Source organism: Mustelus asterias, chromosome 8 (assembly GCF_964213995.1).
Source record: "Mustelus asterias chromosome 8, sMusAst1.hap1.1, whole genome shotgun sequence".
Classification (NCBI taxonomy): domain Eukaryota; kingdom Metazoa; phylum Chordata; class Chondrichthyes; order Carcharhiniformes; family Triakidae; genus Mustelus; species Mustelus asterias.
The window spans coordinates 53,708,571-53,728,259 of NC_135808.1; the positions used below are offsets into that span (position 1 = coordinate 53,708,571).

General features: G+C 48.5%; 1 protein-coding gene across 4 annotated transcripts in view; it reads left to right on the top strand.

Annotated features, from left to right (window-relative positions):
• LOC144497876 (pre-B-cell leukemia transcription factor 1-like) overlaps positions 1-19,689 on the top strand; it is a 486,513-nt gene that overhangs the window by 449,164 nt on the left and 17,660 nt on the right. For all 4 annotated transcript variants that reach the window (XM_078219312.1, XM_078219311.1, XM_078219314.1 and 1 more), the window contains one exon: positions 13,954-14,043. In XM_078219312.1, coding sequence (XP_078075438.1) covers positions 13,954-14,043 — 90 coding nt within the window. The remainder of the gene's footprint in view (positions 1-13,953; positions 14,044-19,689) is intronic.

Here is a 19,689-nt window from a genome sequence, read left to right on the forward strand (position 1 = left end):
AGAGAAAAAGTTGCAGGGTTCCGAGGAAAGAGCAGGGTGGGTAGCACAAGTTGAATTTCTCTTGGAGAGAACTGGCAGGAACACGATGGGGTGAATGGCCTTCTGCTGTGCTGTAACCATTCCATAGAACCATAGAACCATAGAACCCTACAGTGCAGAAAGAGGCCATTCGGCCCATCGAGTCTGCACCGACCACAATCCCACCCAGGCCCTACCCCCATATCCCTACATATTTTACCCACTAATCCCTCTAACCTACGCATCTCAGGATGCTAAGGGGCAATTTTAGCATGGCCAATCAACCTAACCCGCACATCTTTGGACTGTGGGAGGAAACCGGAGCACCCGGAGGAAACCCACGCAGACACGAGGAGAATGTGCAAACTCCACACAGACAGTGACCCGAGCCGGGAATCGAACCCAGGTCCCTGGAGCTGTGAAGCAGCAGTGCTAACCACTGTGCTACCGTGCCGCCCTCATTCAATGATTTATGTGCTGGTTAAGGTCTTTAACATGTTGTCAATGTTACAATGAGGGGTCCTCACACTGAACATTGCCAACTAAGCAGCTTTATCATCTGATCATGTGTGAAGAGAGATTGAACTTTGAGATTATACTCATTGGAGTTTAGAAAGATGAGAGGGGATCTGATCGAGATATATAAAAATTTAAAAGGCTTGATAAAGTAAAGGTAGACCAAATGTTTCCCCTTGTTGGGCAATCTAGAACGAGAGGTCACAGGTATAGGCTGAGAGGCAGTAGGTTTAAAACTGAGATGAGGAGGAACTCCTTCTCGCAGAGAGTGCTAAATTTGTGGAACTCGCTGCCCCATAGCACGGTGGAGTCTGAATCATTAAACGGTTTCAAGGAGATAGACATATTTCTAATTTTAAAAAAGGGATAAGGGGATATGGGAAACAGGTGGGGAGGTGTATTTGAGACCAGGGAGAGATCAGCCATGATCTGATTGAATGATGGAGCAGACTCAAAGGGCTGGATTGAGAATCCTACAGTGCAGAAGGAGGCCATTCGGCCCATTGAGTCTGCACTGACCACAATCCCACCCAGGCCCTATCCCCATAACTCCATGCATTTACCCTAGCTAGTCCTTCTGACACTAAGGGGCAATTCAGCATGGCCAATCCACCTATCCCGCACATCTTTGGACTGTGAGAGGAAACCGGAACACCCGGAGGAAACCCACGCAGACACGGGGAGAACGTGCAAACTCCACACAGACAGTGATCAAGCCAGGATTTGCCTACTTCTGCCCCTAATTCCTATGTTCCTATGACCTCAGATCTCCATCATCTTTCCTGTCCAGACCGACATATTTCGCCTTGTCCAAATATTTTATAATCGATAAAACAAAGCATAAACAAGAACATTGAAACTCATTCTGAAGTTCCAATGAATTTACTCCTGCGATTTGGGCTTGCAGCAGTGTCCTGGAGATTTAGTCTGCAATTCCTGGTTAAGTCAGCGGGATCCCACACTCACGGGCTGAATTAACAGAGCTATCATCACCTTCAAATAGTAAAAACTAAAGAAATATTTACACTTTGGACGCAGAGGGAGCGCATGGCTCTCACGCTCAAGGTTGTGAGCAATCAGCACGCACCTCACTTCACTTTATGTGTGAATCACTTCAGTCAAACCGGTGGGAAAAAACTACTCGGGTGGAAACCTGCGGAATGTGGACAACTCTGCACATGGGCGATGGCCAATGAAATGTCTCGTGGGCCGCACTCAGAACCCTGGTGGGCCTCAGGTTGCCCATCACTGCTCCAGACAGATACAGACTGAGTATTATTATAGATTCCTGGAGGATTAGCAACTCGACTGACCCACAGCTGACCCACTGTTGACCTGTACCACACAGCAACCCCCCGATCGGAATCATCAATTGTCGTTTGACCTTCACCAGCTTTACCTGGTCCCTCCTTGTTGTCAGGGTAGCGTGCCAAGGGCCTCAGCAGCCTTCTGATCCCATTCTCCCCTCCCTTTTTGGGCCATTGTAGCTAAGCTCACTTTCATCACTGGAAACACTTCCCTGAAAAGGTTAAAGAAAGTTCCGAATCATAGGCCCAGGTGTTATCTGTGAAATGAGAAAGACATGATGTGGCGATGCCGGCGTCGGACTGGGGTGAACACAGTAAGAGTTTTAACAACACCAGGTTAAAGTCCAACAGGTTTATTTGGTAGCAAAGACCATTAAGCTTTCGGAGCGCTGCTCCTTCGTCAGATGGAGTGGAAATGTGCTCTCAAACAGGGCACAGAGACACAAAATCAAGTTACAGAATACTGATTAGAATGCGAATCTCGACAACCAACCAGATCTTAAAGATACAGATATCTTTATATACTGTGTCTTTAAGATCTGGTTGGCTGTAGGGATTTGCATTCTAATCAGTATTCTGTAACTTGATTTTGTTTCTTTGTGCACTGTTTGAGAGCAGATTTCCACTCCATCTGACGAAGGAGCAGCGCTCCGAAAGCTAATGGCATTTGCTACCAAATAAACCTGTTGGACTTTAACCTGGTGTTGTTAAAACTCTAAATGAGAAAGCAGCAGCTTGAGGCCTTGGTCACAGGCCATTCATCAAGCCGATTCCCGGCTTGGGTCACTGTCTGCGTGGGTTTCCTCCGGGTGCTCCGGTTTCCTCCCACAGTCCAAAGATGTGAGGGTTAGGTTGATTGGCCATGCTAAAAAAATTGCCCTTAGTGTCCTGAGATGCATAGGTTAGAGGGATTAGTGGGTAAATATGTAGGGATATGGGGGTAGGGCCTGGGTGGGATTGTGGTCAGTGCAGACTCGATGGGCCAAATGGCCTCTTTCTGCACTGTAGGGTTTCTATGATTCTATGATCAGAATAAGAAGATGTTACAGATGAATAGAATTTAGCAAGGGACAGAGCAAAAAACGTTAGGACCAGGAGGAGGCCATTCAGCCCCTCAGGCTTGTTCCACCTTCAGTTAGGTCATAGCTGATTTGCATATCTATAATCCCTCGATACCCTTGGCTCACAAAAATCTATCAATCTCAGATCTCAAAAGCATCAACTGACCCCCAGAGTCCAGAGTTCCAGATTCCCACTGCCCTTGTTATAGCGTGAGGAAATACTTCCAGAGATTACCCCTGAGTTGCCTAGCTCCCATTTTCTGTGGGCAAACCTTTACCATAATTTGTCATTGTCGAGTCCTGACTGAAAACTCACATGTTTCTCTCCAGAAACACAGCTGGATTATCAGACCAGATTTTCTGGCACTCAGTGCACCGACCGCAATCCCACCCAGGCCCTATCCCCGCCTATTTACCTTGCTAATCCCACTGACACTAAGGGGGCAATTTAGCATGGCCAATCAACCTAACTTGCACATCTTTGGAGTGGGTCTGAGGGTCAATCTGAGGGTCAGTCGATGCTTTTGAGATCTGAGATGGATAGATTTTGTTCGCTCAGGGTATTGAGGGATTATAGATAGAGCCTGCAAGGCCAGCTCCACAGAGACCAGAGTGCCATCTTTAAAGATGGTGGCCCAATCTGTGCTGAAAATATACTTCCCCACCCACTCCTCCCCACCTCCCCCCACTGATCACTGAGCACCCCCCTACAAGCATTGGAGCAACCCACCACCATTACAGCAGTATCGAGGTCATTCTTCCCCCCCCCTCACATGCATCAGCATCTCCCCTTCCCCAACAAACACACATAAGGGAACCCTTCCGCCCCCCCCCCCCCCCCCCACCATGGGGCTCCCCAGAGGGCCCACCCCTGGCACTGCTCAGGCAAGTCGCAACTCCCCCTGGGGGCTATACTTACCTTGGCGCCTCCAGTGGGTTCCCCGCGATTGATTCTCATCCTTATCATTGGCAAGATACGAATATTCAGTGAGAGAGGATCGTATGGCTGGGAAGCCTTTAAACAATATTGAAATGTATTAAAAATGTATTCAAATGAGGTTGGATGGTGTTATGACGCAGAGGTTGATCCCCTTTTGAGAAGCTACGCCGAATCCCCCAAAGAGGAATACCTCACTTCACAATCTGTTAAAAGTGCTTGGGAAACTGTTCTTCATTAACGTTTAGAGGTTCATTAACAGAAATACCTGACACTCACTTTAAGTGAACAATGAACAAGTTATTTATTTAACCAATCGGGAACTTTAACTAAACAAGTAACATATCAATTAAAGTAAGATACCACTGGAATGCTGTTCAAATAAATACAAGGATCATCCATTACCCCAAAAGGAAACAGACTTTAGTCACTCTCAAAAAAATATACAACCAGGTGCTTGGCTTTGGAAAACCTTTGGAGTTTTTCTGTTGATTACACTGTCTGTAAACTCTTTCTGATTTTGGTACTCTTCGTTAGATGGATGGAGAGTTCTCTTAAGAGATATTTTAAGCTGGCAGGGAGCTGCTCTTCCCTCTCCAGGTATTGAGAGATGGCAGCCCATCGATTGAACTCCTGCAGGCAGGCCGTTGAGTTCCTCTTTATAATCCTGATGACCTATCAATTTTCCTACACCAGGACTGGTCTGATGTCGTCAACAACAGCAAATTCAAATTTGATAGGTTCCTGATAGCTGAGACTCTCCTTTAAACTGATAGGCTGTCAAAATTCAAAAGCCTGCAAAGTCTTTTACCAAGGAACCCTGATGCTTGGTCCTGGTTACAAATGTTGCAATCTGTGTACCCTGTAGGCACCTGCATTTTAAACATCCAAGCACTGACGTGAAGGGTAAGACAAACCAAAGAAGAACGTACAGGGTAAATGGTAGGACTCTGAAGAGTGCAGTTGAACAGCGGGATCTGGGAATACAGGTACAGAATTCCCTAAAAGTGACGTCACAGGTGGATAGGGTCGTAAAGAGTGCCTTTGGTACATTGGCCTTTATAAATCGGAGTATCGAGTATAAAAGTTGGAGTGTTATGGTAAGGTTATATAAGGCATTGGTGAGGCCGAATTTGGAGTATTGTGTACAGTTTTGGTCACCTAGTTACAGGAAGGATGTAAATAAGATTGAAAGAGTGCAGAGAAGGTTCACAAGGATGTTGCCGGGACTTGAGAAGCTGAGTTACAGAGAGAGATTGAATAGGTTGGGACTTTATTCTCTGGAGCGTAGAAGATTGAGGGGAGATTTGATAGATGTGTATAAGATTTTGATGGGTATAGATAGAGTGAATGCAAGCAGGCTTTTTCCGCTGAGGCTCGGGGAGAAAAAAACCAGAGGGCATGGGTTAAGGGTGAAAGGAGAAAAGTTTAAAGGGAATATTAGGGGGGGCTTCTTCACGCAGAGAGTGGTGGGAGTGTGGAATGAGCTGCCGGATAAAGTGGTAACATTTAAGAAAAACTTGGACGGGTTCATGGATGAGAGGGGTGTGGAGGGATATGGTCCAAGTGCAGGTCAGTGGGACTAGGCATAAAATGGTTCGGCACAGACAAGAAGGGCCAAAAGGCCTGTTTCTGAGCTGTAATTTTCTATGGTTCTTTGGTTCTACTGACACAAACCAGCTTTTAAAGGGACCACACTTCACAAACTCAACTTCACAACAATGGGAACCTTGTTATGTCACCGGTGAGGGATGGGCAAAATTGGGAAATGGGATCTCACCTGCAAGAATCTCATTTCCCGACTCTCCAGGGATTTTGCACCCAGGTCGCCGTTTACACACACATCGATCGCAGATGCAAAATGCCTTCCAATATCCCTGTATCCTTCACTTCCCCACCAAGAAATCCTTCAGAGGTATAAGCATCCCAAATAAATTGCCCCTCAGCCTCCTGTCCACACAGGAATACAAGCCAACTCTATGCAACCTGTCATCATAACTTAACTCTGTTAGGTCTAGTACCACCCCCCCCCCCCCCCCCCCCCCCGTAAATTTGCACTGCTCCCTTTCCACGGCCAAGATATGAGGTGAGATTTTCTGCCTTCCAGCTGCATTTTTCCTGCCGGCAGGAGGTGGCGCATTGCTTGCTCGATGCGGGATTCTCTGGTCCCGCCGCTGTCAATGGGAATCACCCCTTGCCAGCGGGAAACGCATGGGCTGGGGTGCACTGCCGGCGGGACTGGAGAATCCACCGACGTGAATGGCCGGAGAATTCCGGCCATGTTTCCTGACATGCAGTTACCAGAACTGAGTGCAGTGCTCTGATAAGATCAAACACACACACACACAGACACACACATACACACACACACACTCACAAACACACACACAGACACACACACACACACACTCACACACAAACACACACACAGACACACACACACAAACACATACACACACTCACACACATACACACACACTCACACACAAACACATACACACACATACACACACACACACTCACACACAAACACACACACAAACACATACACACACACACTCACACAAACACACTCACACACACACACAAACACACACACACAAACACATACACACTCACACACACAAACACAAACACACACACACAAACACATACACGCACACAAACACACACTCAAACACACAAACACATACACATACACACACTCACTCACACACACTCACTCACACACACACAAACACACAAACACACACACACAAACACACACACACACACAGACTCACGCGCACACGCGCATGCAGATAGCAAATTCAACCGAAAGTATTTAAATGGAACATACTTTGAGTGGCAGCAGTGATCTGAATACGAGAAATCAAAGGTAGAAAAGATGGGACATCGAAACAAAAAGTGCTGGGAAAAAGCAGGTCAGGTTGCATCTGTGAAGAGAAAAAAGAGAGTTGATGCTTCGAGTCCAATGTAGGAAGGTAGGACTGAGGGAGAGGAGTGGGCCATTCGGCCCTTCCAGCCTGCTTGGCCCTTCGATAAGATCTGGCGATGGTCTCAACTCCGTTTTGTTGTCTGCCCAGCCCCCATCACCCTCGTCTCTGTCTAACAGAAATCTGTCTAACTCTGCCTTGAATGTATTCAATGACCCTCCACTGCTTTCTGTGGAAGACAATTCTATAGACTAATGACCCACTGAGAACAAGGAACAGTATAGCACAGGAACAGGCCCTTCGGCCCACCAAGTCTGTGCCAACACAGATGCCTCTCTGATCTAATATTTTCTTGCCTCTCCGTGGTCCATATCCCCCTATTCCCTGCCTATTCATGTATCTATCCAGATGCCTCTCGAACGCTGTTACAGAATCTTTTTCCACCACATTTCAGGCATTCACCACCCTCTGTGTGAAAAACCTGCCCCTTACATCTCTTATAAACTTACCCCCTCTCACTTTCAACCAATGCCACCGAGTGATTAAACTTTCGACCCTGGGAAAAAGACTCTGACTATCCACTCTATCCAAGCCTGTCATAATCTTGCAAACCTCCATCATGCCGCCCCCCCCCCCCCCCCCCATCCTCAGATGCTCCAATGAAAACAATCCAAGTTTGTTCAACCTTTCTTCATAGTCCATATCCTCCAAACCAGGCAACATCCTGGTAAATCTCTTCTGAACTCTTTCCAATGCATCAACATCCTTCCGGTAGTGTGGCGACCAGAATTGTACACAGTGCTCCAAATGCACCCTAACCAAAGTCTGATACAGCTGCAACATGATTTTCCAATTCCTGTACTCAAGTCCCGACCGATGAAAGCCAGCATGCCATATCCTTTCTTGAACCCCCTTGCCCACCTGAGTTGTCACTTCCAGGGAAGTGTGGATCTGCACGCCTATATCCCTGTGTATGCTAATATTTCTAAGGGCTCTGCCAATAACTGTATACTTTCCAATGAGCACTTTCTCTTCTTATTTTGGATTTCCAGCATCCAGAGTGTTATATTTTTATTGTAGAAAAGCTCTATCTATTTGAGACAGAGGGAGGATGTGAAGAGCTAAAGGGGTGAGTGATGTGAAGAACTAAAACCGACACAGGATTCTGGGAGAAGTTCAAAGCTTGACAACATGGCTGGAATTTTCCAGCCATTCACACCGGTGGGACCAGGCGTTTCCCACCGGTGAGGCGTGCATTCAATGGGAAACCGTGTTGACAACAACAGGACCAGAAGATCCTGCTGCCAACCATTGGCAAGCTCCCTCCGCTGCGGCAAAACACGCAGCAGGGTGCGCGGAACACTCTGTCCCATGTGTATAGACTCCCTGCTGGCAATGAAGAGTTCTCATCTGAGGCACCAATCAGCCCCTAGAATCATATAATACCTACAGTGCAGAAGGAGGCCATTCGGCCCATCGAGTCTGCACCAACCACAATCCCACCCGGACCCCATCCTCATAACCCCATGCATTTACCCTAGCTAGTGCCCCTGACGCTAAGGGGCGATTTAGTATGACCAATCCACTTAACCCGCACATCTTTGGATGTGGGAGGAAACCGGGGGAACCTGGGGAGAATCTGCAAACTCCACACAGTCACCCAGGCCAGGAATCGAATCTGAGTCCTTGGCGCTGTGAGACAGCAGTGCGAACCACTGTGCCACTGGGCTGCCCTAGCACCAGAAATGCCAGCTCACCCATCGGATATTGTCAATCCTCTCTGCAAAACAGAAAGCGAGTGCTGTAGTCGGGGTCCATAGTTATTAAGGTTACTCGAGGGCCACAGAGTAGCAAGATGAGGCACTTCTGCCTGAGGTCATGTTGGGTTTCATTAGAACAATGAAAAAGAAAGGGCAGGATTTTCCAGGCCACACAAAACGCCATAGACATCGGCCGGACTGGAAGATCCTGACTGCGGAGGTGACACGCCATGGCTGGGGGGGGGGGGGCAGAAAATTCCACCCAAAGACTCAATTATACACAGGGCGGGATCTTCCGGCCCACGCACGTCCCAAGACTGGAAATAGCTGCCTGAGATCAACAGACCTTTAAATGTTCCGCCAAATGTCCTGTCCCACCCTCTACGATTCCCGCGGCAGGCGGGATAGGAAAATTCCAACCAGCATCTTCCATGAGTCCAGGATGACCGAAAGGGCTTCACAGCTTTGGAAGTAGATTGTTATTCAATTCACAATTCACTTTATTATTATTCATAGGCAAATTTGTTTCAGGTAGAATCATAGAAATCCTACAGTGCAGAAGGAGGCCATTCGGCCCATCGAGTCTGCACCGACCACAATCCCACCCAGGCCCTACCCCCACATATTTACCCGCTAATCCCTCTAACCTCCGCATCTCAGGACTCTAAGGGGCAATTTATAACCTGGCCAATCAACCTAACCCGCACATCTTTGGACTGTGGGAGGAAACCGGAGCACCCGGAGGAAACCCACGCAGACACGAGGAGAATGTGCAGACTCCACACAGACAGTGACCCGAGCCGGGAATCGAACCCGGGACCCTGGAGCTGTGAAGCAGCAGTGCTAACCACTGTGCTACCGTGCCGCCCTCTGTGCTACCGTGCCGCCCTACATTAGGTACATTAGTTAAAATCTATATATAAATTAATAATTACAATAATATAAAATTATCCTGTCACAGAAATCTAACTTGGATCGAATATCCACTGATATAATCGGTCAGTGAGTCCCGCCCTAAGTACATATCCTCTCCCATACATCAAACTCCAGTTAAACGTTCTTATCGAGAAGGACACAAACAAGTTGAGGAATTGATTTGCCCTGTGTGCGAGGGATTGTCGCTTTTCCCCTGCACACAGCCAGCAGTAACGCTGAGACAAGGGGGTGATTCTCATTGTTCGTGACACTGAACTTTCGTCAAAATTCTTTGCGAGTGGCTTTCATCAAGAGAGATCTGCTCATCAAATACCCTTCCTGCCTGGTTCAATAATCTCTGCATCCTTAAAGAGTCCGCTTCCACAAAGCAACAACACTGGGCGAGACGTCCAAAGGAATCGCACTGTCACCTACAGCTGTGCAGCAGAGCTTCATGATTGCAGGATCGACAAAGGAGGATTTGAATTTTCTGAGGTAGTTTAATCATGTCCCACCACAGCTGTGCACTGGACCCTCCAAATCAACTGACCGTCTACTTTGATACCTAAATACTTGTAAATATTTCAATGACCACATCATGAATCTTCACAGGAGCAAGAGTAACTAACTGGCTTTTTCCTAAAAATCTATAACTGGTTCTTTTTGTCTTGTTTTTGTTCAGTTAAAGAATTGTCATTGCACATCCCATCGCCTTCCCAGGACAAATAGGGATGGACAACAAATGCTTGCCCAGCCAACGACGCCCACACCCAGTGAATGAACAAAGAAAGATAACATTTTACAAACTTCTCCTATAGTTTACTTCACTATTCCTTATGAGATCTGGACAGAATCATAGAATCCCTACAGTGCAGAAGGAGGCCATTGGGCACCAACCAGAATGCCACCCAAGCCCTATCCCTGTAACCGCAAGTATTTACCCTGCTAATCCCCCTGACACTAAGGGAGAATTTAGCATAGCCAATCAACCTAACCCACACATCTTTAGACTGTGGGAGGAAACCAGAGCACCCGGAGGAAACCCACGCAGACACGGGGAGAACATGCAAACTCCACATAGACAGTGACCCAAGCCGGGTCCCTGGCGCTGTAGGCAGCAATGGTAACCACTGTGCTGCCCAAATGTACTGAATTGTTAGCATATTTCAGAATCCTCATGCTGTTGTACTCTGACAATCATTCAAACAGAGGGTAAAATGCAAAGGTGAAAGTTCACACTCCTGGGGCGATCCACTATTGGTTAGCATGGCCTCTGAATAAATCCTGGAGACAAACACCCATTGGGTCCTAATGTAGGTCGGCGAGGGCATAGAGGTCAAAGTGCGAGGAGAATGGCAATTTAAAGTGGAAAGCTAACCAGGAGCTCAGGGCCACGTGACTGAACAGAACAGATCATCAAAGCTAGCAGCCTTGGTCTCTCCGGAATGTTCCACCAGCTGCATTTTTCAGATTTTCCATATCAGCGGGATTTTTGCCTCTGGTTCAGGCTCTCCAGGAGGGGATGGAACAGGGGAGTGGGGCGCAATGGTTGATTATTGCTCCCTTCCTGAACCCAGGGAGGGGGCATTGAAGCCAACCCTGCAACCTTGAACCTGTCGCTAGCTGACTTGGTGGAGAGCAGGGCTCTGATGCTCAGCCTCAGTATTGTGCTGTCCAGAACATTCCTCCAGGAAATGCGGGGGTGTGGGGATCTTTCTTTACTTTATGGGATGAGGGCATCGCTGGCCAGGCCAGCATTTATTGCCCGTCCCTAATTACCCTTGAGAAGATGGTGGTGAGCTGCCTTCTTGAAGCGTTGCAGTCATGTGGTGTAGGTACACCCACAGTGCTGTTAGGGAGGGAGTTCCAGGATTTTGACCCAGCGACAGTGAAGGAACAATGATATATTTCCAATTCGGGGGAACTTCCAGGTGGTGGTGTTGCCAGGTATCTGCTGCACCTTGTCCATCTAGATGGTAGTGGCCGTGGGTTTGGAAGGTGCTAACTAAGGAACCTTGGTGAATTGCTGCAGTGCATCTTGTAAATGGTACCCACTGTTCGTCAGTGATGGAGGAATTGAATGTTTGTGGAAGGGGTAGCAATTAAGTGGGCTGCTTTGTCCTGGACGGTGTTGAGCTTCTTGAGTGTTGTTGGTGCTGCACTCTTCCAGGCAAGTGGAGAGTATTCCATCACACTCCTGACTTGTGTCTTGTAGATTGTGGACAGGCTTTGGGAAGTCAGGAGGTGACCTGCTCTGGTAGTCACAGCTTTTATATGGCTGGTTCAGTTTCTGGTCAATGATAACCTCCAGGATGTTGATAGTGGGGGACTCAGCGATGGTAATGCCATTGAATGCCAAGGGGTGATGGTCAGATCCTCTCTTGTTGGAGGTGGTCATTGCCTCGCACTTGTGTGAACAAAGAACAATACAGCACAGGAACAGGCCCTTCGGCCCTCCAAGCCTGCACCGATCATGTGTTCCTAACTAGACCATCCGCTTGTATCCCTCTATTTCCAGTCTGTTCATGTGGCTATCTAGATAAGTCTTAAATGATCCTAGTGTGTCCGCCTCAACCACCTTGCTTGGTAGTGCATTCCAGGCCCCCACCACCCTCTGTGTAAAATACATCCCTCATATATCTGTATTGAACCTTGCCCCCCCCCTTACCTTGAACTTGTGACCCCTTGTGTTTGTCATTTCTGACCTGGGAAAAAGCTTCCAACTGTTCACCCTGTCTATGCCCTTCATAATTTTATAAACTTCTATTAGGTCGCCCCTCAACCTCTGTCTTTCCAGGGAGAACAACCCTAGTTTACTCAATCTCTCCTCATTGCTAATACCCTCCATACCAGGCAACATCCTGGTAAACCTTTTCTGCACTCTCTCCAAAGCCTCCACGTCCTTCTGATAGTGGATATTGTCCAGGTCTTGCTGCATTTTAACATGGACTGCTTCAGTATCTGAGGAGTTGTGAATGGTGCTGAATAGTGTGCAGTCATCAGCGAACATCCCCATTTCTGACCTTTTGATAGATTGATGAAGCAGCTGAAGATGGTTGAGCCTAGGACACTATCCTGAGGAGCTCCTGCAGTGATGTCCTGGGGCTGAGATGACTGATCTCCAACCACCACAACCATCTTCCTTTGTGCCGGGTATGACCCCAACCAGCGGAGAGTTTCCCCCCGATTCCCATTGACTCCAGTTTTGCTCGAGCTCCTTGATGCCACACTCGCTCAAATGCTGCCTTGATGTCAAGGGCAGTCACTCTCAGCTCACCTCTGGAGTTCAGCTCTTTTGTCCATGTTTGAACCAAGGCTGTAATGAGGTCAGGAGCTGAGTGACCCACTAAACAGAGCGTCAGTGAGCAGGTTATTGCTGAGTACTCCTTATATCATTTTACTTATGATTGAGAGTAGACCGATGGGGTGGTCATTGGCTGGGTTGCATTTGCCTTTTTCTAGTGTACAGGACATACCTGGGCAATTTTCCATATTGCTGGGTAGATGCCAATGTATTAGGTGTTCTGCATCAACTTGGCTAGAAGCATGGCAAGTTCTGGAGCACATGTCTTCAGCACTATTGCTGGAATATTGTCAGGGCCCATTGCATTTGCAGTATCCAGATTTGGGGGCGCGGAGTGGGTGTGGGCAGGACAGTCCGTCCATAGGACGCTAGTGTGTACATGGTATCTGTCTCTTTAAGACAGTACGGTAGAAGTGTACTGCCTTAAAGAAACAGATACCATGTATACGCTACCCAGTAGAAGTTGGTCACCTGACTTGAGGGACCAATGGGACTGAGAGTGAGCGATCACCCCAGCGGATTGAGTCCTCTCTCGGGCAGAATACATTTAGCAGCCATATAGTTAACATCATAAAGACTGGAACTCGACTCCAGAGTAGCCGAGAGCTGCAACTTGTGTATCTGGTTTCTCTTATCAATAAATATCTTCTGTTCCTAACAAAGTCTGAAGCCTCTTGACGACGCCACAACATAACAGACACCATTTCACAACCTGTTGTTTAAGTTTATTTATTAGTGTCACAGGTAGGCTGACATTAACACTGCAATGAAGTCACTGTGAAAATCCCCTAGTCACCACTTTCCGGCATCTGTTCGGGTACACTGAGGGAGAATTCAGCATGGCTAATGCACCTAACCAGCTCGCCTTTTGGACTGTGGGAGGAAACCGGAGCACCCGGAGGAAACCCACGCAGACACGGGGAGAATGTGCAGACTCCACACAGACAGTGACCCAAGCCGGGAATTGAACCGGAGTCCCTGGCGCTGTGAGGCAGCAGTGCTAACCACCGTGCCACCGTGTCGCCCACTGTTGAAGGCCTCAGAGGGAAGTGCCCACAAAACACTCCCTGCGGTGCCAGTTCCCCCACCTCCTCCCCACCCCCCGCCCTTGCAGAGCAAGGATGGGCACTATCTGCCCTTGTGCCAGGAATTGGAGTCTGGTCAAACGGTGTGACCCAGGCCTCTTGTCTCTCTTCCAGGTGGACTCGCTGCGCCACGTCATCAACCAGACAGGCGGATACAGTGACGGTCTGGGAGCTGGCAGGATTTACAGTCCACAGGCCCTGAATGTAAGTAAGCTGTCTCCTTCTGCTACTGCCTGGAATTACTGACAATTTACAGTAAATAAGAGAGGCCGTTCAACCCAACTGGCCATGCTCCACACAAGCCTCTTCCCAGCCCCTTTTCATCTTTCAATATCTTTCTCTTCCTTTCTCCCCCATGAGCTTCCCTAGCTTCCTTTGAAACACATCCCAAGTGGTGGTATCAATGGAGCAGTAATCCAAAGGGAAATGGGTTCAAATCTCACCAAGGCAACTGTTGGAATTTAAACTCAATTCATTGTAATCAACCTGGAATTAAAAGTGATTTTCAGAAATGGTCGACTGTTATAAAAACACACCCACCTGGGTCACTAATGTCCTTTAGGGAAGGAAATCTGCTGTCCTTACCCGGCCTGGCCTACATGTGACTCGAGACCAACAGCAATGTGGTTGACTCTTACCTGCCCTCTCAAATGACCGAGTAAGTCACTCAACTGTATCAAACTGCTACAAAGTCAATGAAACGGAATGGATCACCTGAATTGGAAATATATCGCCATTCCTTCACTGTCGCTGGGTCAAAATCCTGGAACTCTCTCCCTAACAGCACTGTGGGTGTACCTACACCACATGGACTGCAGCGGTTCAAGAAGGCATCTCACCACCATCTTCTCAAAGACAGTTAGGGATGGGCAATAAATGCTGGACCAGCCAGCAACGGCCACTTAAAAAGTAAGTCACTGCGTGTGGTAGTGAGGTTCACATTCTACCTCTCGCTGGGTAAAGTAGTTTCTCCTCAATTCCCAAACAGATTTATTCGTGACTATTTGAATTTTGGGACACTCCTACAAGCAAAAATATCTTCTCCATATCCGCTCTATCAAACCCTTTCATAGTTTTAAAGTCCTCTACCCAGTGTATTATTTACTGCTGTCTCTGTCTCTCTCTCTGTCTCCCTCACTTGCTCCTCATTAATTCCAGGCTAGAGGCAGAGACTGTACCTTGCGGAGGTCCCACTTGTCACATCTCCGAGATCAGCTCAGTCGGACGGTTGGTCCCGGCGGCCAAAGCGACCTCGCCAGCGGCCCAGCTGCCGTGCGGGGGAGTTGGGGAGGTCAGAGGGGTGATGGTAAGGGAGGTGAGCAGGGAGATGAAGCGAGGCAGCTGACGTGTCCCACCTGTCAGATGCAGTCAGCATCGGCAAATGGGTGCCGGGAGTGGTGGTGGTGGTGGAGGAGCAGGCTGAGCGGAGAGAGAGGCAGGTGCCGCCTGGTTTACTGCAAGGGTCGGACCCTCCATTCTGTGTTTCTGTGTCTCAATCGGCCAGCGAGCTGAATCCCTCCCTCCCCACTCCCCCAACAACTCACCTCACACAAAAACCCCCTCTCCCCCTTCTCCACAAGCGCTCGCCTGCACTGTGAATAAATACCACAGCCGAAAGCAGCACGCAGGCCATCTCCCCCTCCCCACCCCCCCCTGTCCCCCCCGCCTCCCCACCGTCTCCCCCCCACCCTCTCCTTGCACTGTCTGTGCTGGGTGGTCTTGTTAAATTCACAACGACAAGCTGTGTGGTGCTGGGCAAAATTGATACGACAGAGACAGCCAGAGCCTTGGTTCCGGAGAGGACAGCAATCCAACTTGATTTCTCAGATCAGGCATCCCGCCCCTCAGCGGGTGTGACAGCAGACTGAGAGAGCAGGCCAGGCCCGTACTAACACATACACAACATGACCGCTGGGTTAGAATCTCCTCATCGCTGCAGGTTAGTGCTGGCCGCTGCTCCTGCCTTGAGATGTCCGAGGAAATCAAATTCTCCACTTGCCGGGAGATGTTGATGAATGTTTTATCCTTGCCCTCTCTCTCTCTCTCTCTCTCTCTTTCTCTTTCTCTCTCGATATTTATTCATTTCACAAGACTGAGGAGAGAAGGATGGAGATTAACAAACTTGAGGCCTTCGCTGAAAATTGCTGCCACGGTTACAGAAATGTGGAAACTAGGAAACGTAGAAATTAGGACGAGGCCATTCGATCCTTCCAGCCTGCTCCTCCATTCAATCCGATCGTGGCTGATCCACGATCTCAATGCCATATTCCCACTTTCCCCCCTTATCCCTCACTGCCATCGATATGAATCATCATTTATTTCACCCTTGCTGGCTGTGCCTCTCTCCTTCATTACGATTGACAATAGATTAAAGTGAAATGGGATCTTCTCATTCTCCTGCAAGGAAAGTTGGCTTTAATTCACCCTTAACACTTCCAACCAATCAGATTGTATCGTGGCTGCCACATGGTCGGCGGAGAGGAGGCGTGGCTCATGGATATACACCAATCAGAAGGGCTTGTGTGAGTCTCTGGTTGAAGCAGTGAGAGCTAACAAAATTCAGCCAACAACAACTTCAATTTTCATAGCACCTTTTACTTAGTAACATATCCCGGGGCAGTTTCCAGGGGTGTATTTAACACGGCACACTGAAGCAGGTAAATAAAATTCAACACTATCAGGTAAAATGCTGAAAGGAAGAGAAAGTGAGGTAGAGAGGCAAAGGGGTTCAGGGAGAGAACTTCAGAGCTTAGGCCCAAGGCAGCTGAAGGCTTGGCCACCAAGGGTAAAACGATTGCAGTCAGGGATGCTCGGGGGCTGGTACCAGATGGGTGCAGAGATCTTGGTTGTGGGACAGTGCAGGAGTAGAGAGAGGAGTGGAGAGATCTGCATTAACAGCCAGACTAATCAAACAGGGAGTCCCACCTCTCCTGCTCAGGACCCCCGGGGATAACATTATCCAGACAACGTTTACAGAGGATATTTCACACGATACAACCTTTAGAGATGGGCTTTCTGTCACGAGTGTTGGGCAGACTTTAATGGATCTGATGAAGGAGCAGCGCTCCAAAAGCTTGTGCAATCAAACCCGTTGGACTTTAACCTGGTGTCGTGAGACTTCTTACTGTGCTTACCCCAGTCCAGCGCCGGCACCTGCACATCATCACTTTAATGGATCAGCTACTCTGTTCCAGCCCGTTAGATTTGTATGATTGTAAGCTGAATCCGATATCGAGTGGACAGTGAGGTTACAGTACATGAGTAACTCGAGAGATGGTGTGTTGCAATTGCTTGGGAGGAAATGTGATCTTTGACCTATGGTTCCCAAACCTCCCCAACTCTGGGGCTTTACTTCAAACTGTTCCTTTCTTGGTAGAGATAGGTTACAAAGAAATAGTCAACTCCATTATTGTTCCAATATCTGACTTGTGGAAGATGAACTTTATAGACCTCTCTACCCATTTCTACACTCCACTTCTGGCAGGTATGAAGATTGAGAATATCTTTAGGTGTGCTTAACTTAATCAATTCTCTGCAAAACTTGTTCATTCAGCTCCCTCACGCTGTTACTCAGCAACCCCTCTAACCCAGTGCTCTGTATCACTGACCATACATCTACTGATGTAAATCCAGCTCCCTCACACTATCACTCAGTAACCCCTCTCCCCCAGCTCCCTGTGTTACTGACTGTGTCTCTATTGATGTTAATCCAGCTCCCTCACACTGTCACTCAGTAACCCCTCTCCCCCAGCTCCCTGTGTTATTGACTGTGTCTCTACTGATGTTAATCCAGCTCCCTCACACTGTCACTCAGTAACCCCTCTCCCCCAGCACCCTGTGTTACTGACTGTGTCTCTACTGATGTTAATCCAGCTCCCTCACACTGTCACTCAGTAACCCCTCTCCCCCAGCTCCCTGTGTTACTGACTGTGTCTCTATTGATGTTAATCCAGCTCCCTCACACTGTCACTCAGTAACCCCTCTCCCCCAGCTCCCTGTGTTACTGACTGTGTCTCTACTGATGTTAATCCAGCTCCCTCACACTGTCACTCAGTAACCCCTCTCCCCCAGCACCCTGTGTTACTGACAGTGTCTCTATTGATGTTAATCCAGCTCCCTCACACTGTCACTCAGTAACCCCTCTCCCCCAGCTCCCTGTGTTACTGACTGTATCTCTACTGATGTTAATCCAGCTCCCTCACACTGTCACTCAGTAACCCCTCTCCCCCAGCACCCTGTGTTACTGACTGTGTCTCTACTGATGTTCATCCAGCTCCCTCACACTGTCACTCAGTAACCCCTCTCCCCCAGCACCCTGTGTTACTGACTGTATCTCTACTGATGTTAATCCAGCTCCCTCACACTGTCACTCAGTAACCCCTCTCCCCGGCTCCCTGTGTTACTGACTGTGTCACTACTGATGTTAATCCAGCTCCCTCACACCGTCACTCAGTAACCCCTCTCCCCCAGCTCCCTGTGTTACTGACTGTGTCTCTACTGATGTTAATCCAGCTCCCTCACACTGTCACTCAGTAACCCCTCTCCCCCAGCTCCCTGTGTTACTGACTGTGTCTCTACTGATGTTAATCCAGCTCCCTCACACTGTCACTCAGTAACCCCTCTCCCCCAGCTCCCTGTGTTACTGACTGTGTCTCTACTGATGTTAATCCAGCTCCCTCACACTGTCACTCAGTAATCCCTCACCCCCAGCACCCTGTGTTACTGACTGTGTCTCTACTGATGTTAATCTAGTGCCTTCACGCAATCACTCAGTAACTCCTCTCCCCCAGCACCCTGTGTTACTGGCTGTGTCTTGATTCATGTTAGTCCAGCTCCCTCACACTGTCACTCAGTAACCTCTCTCACCAGCACTCTGTGTTACTGACTGTATCTCTAGTGATGTTAATCCAGTTCCCCCACGCAATCACTCACTAACTCCCCTCCCCAGCCCTCTGTATTCTTAACTGTGTCTCTATTGATGTTAATCCAGCTCCCTCGCACTGTCACTCAGTAACCCCTCTCCCCCAGCTCCCTGTGTTACTGACTGTGTCTCTATTGATGTTAATCCAGCTCCCTCGCACTGTCACTCAGTAACCCCTCTCCCCGGCTCCCTGTGTTACTGACTGTGTCTCTACTGATGTTAATCCAGCTCCCTCACACTGTCACTCAGTAACCCCTCTCCCCCAGCACCCTGTGTTACTGACTGTGTCTCTACTGATGTTCATCCAGCTCCCTCACACTGTCACTCAGTAACCCCTCTCCCCCAGCACCCTGTGTTACTGACTGTGTCTCTACTGATGTTAATCCAGCTCCCTCACACTGTCACTCAGTAACCCCTCTCCCCCAGCTCCTGGTGTTACTGACTGTGTCTCTACTGATGTTAATCCAGCTCCCTCACACTGTCACTCAGTAACCCCTCTCCCCCAGCACCCTGTGTTACTGACTGTGTCTCTACTGATGTTAATCCAGCTCCCTCACGCTGTCACTCAGTAACTCCTCTCCCCGGCTCCCTGTGTTACTGACTGTATCTCTACTGATGTTAATCCAGCTCCCTCACACTGTCACTCAGTAACCCCTCTCCCCTAGCTCCCTGTGTTATTGACTGTGTCTCTACTGATGTTAAATCCAGCTCTGTACACTGTCATGCAGTAACCCCATCCCCCCACAACTGTACTGATGTTAATGATTAGCCCCTGTTTGAGGTTACCTCCTGCTCTATTGCTATGACTCTTTCTGTCTGTCTGCCTCTCTCTGTCTTACCCTCTTTATATTAATCCCTCCTCTATCTCTGTCTCATACTCTCTGTCTCTTCCCTACTTAATTCCTGACACTGGCACTCATGTGATGAAT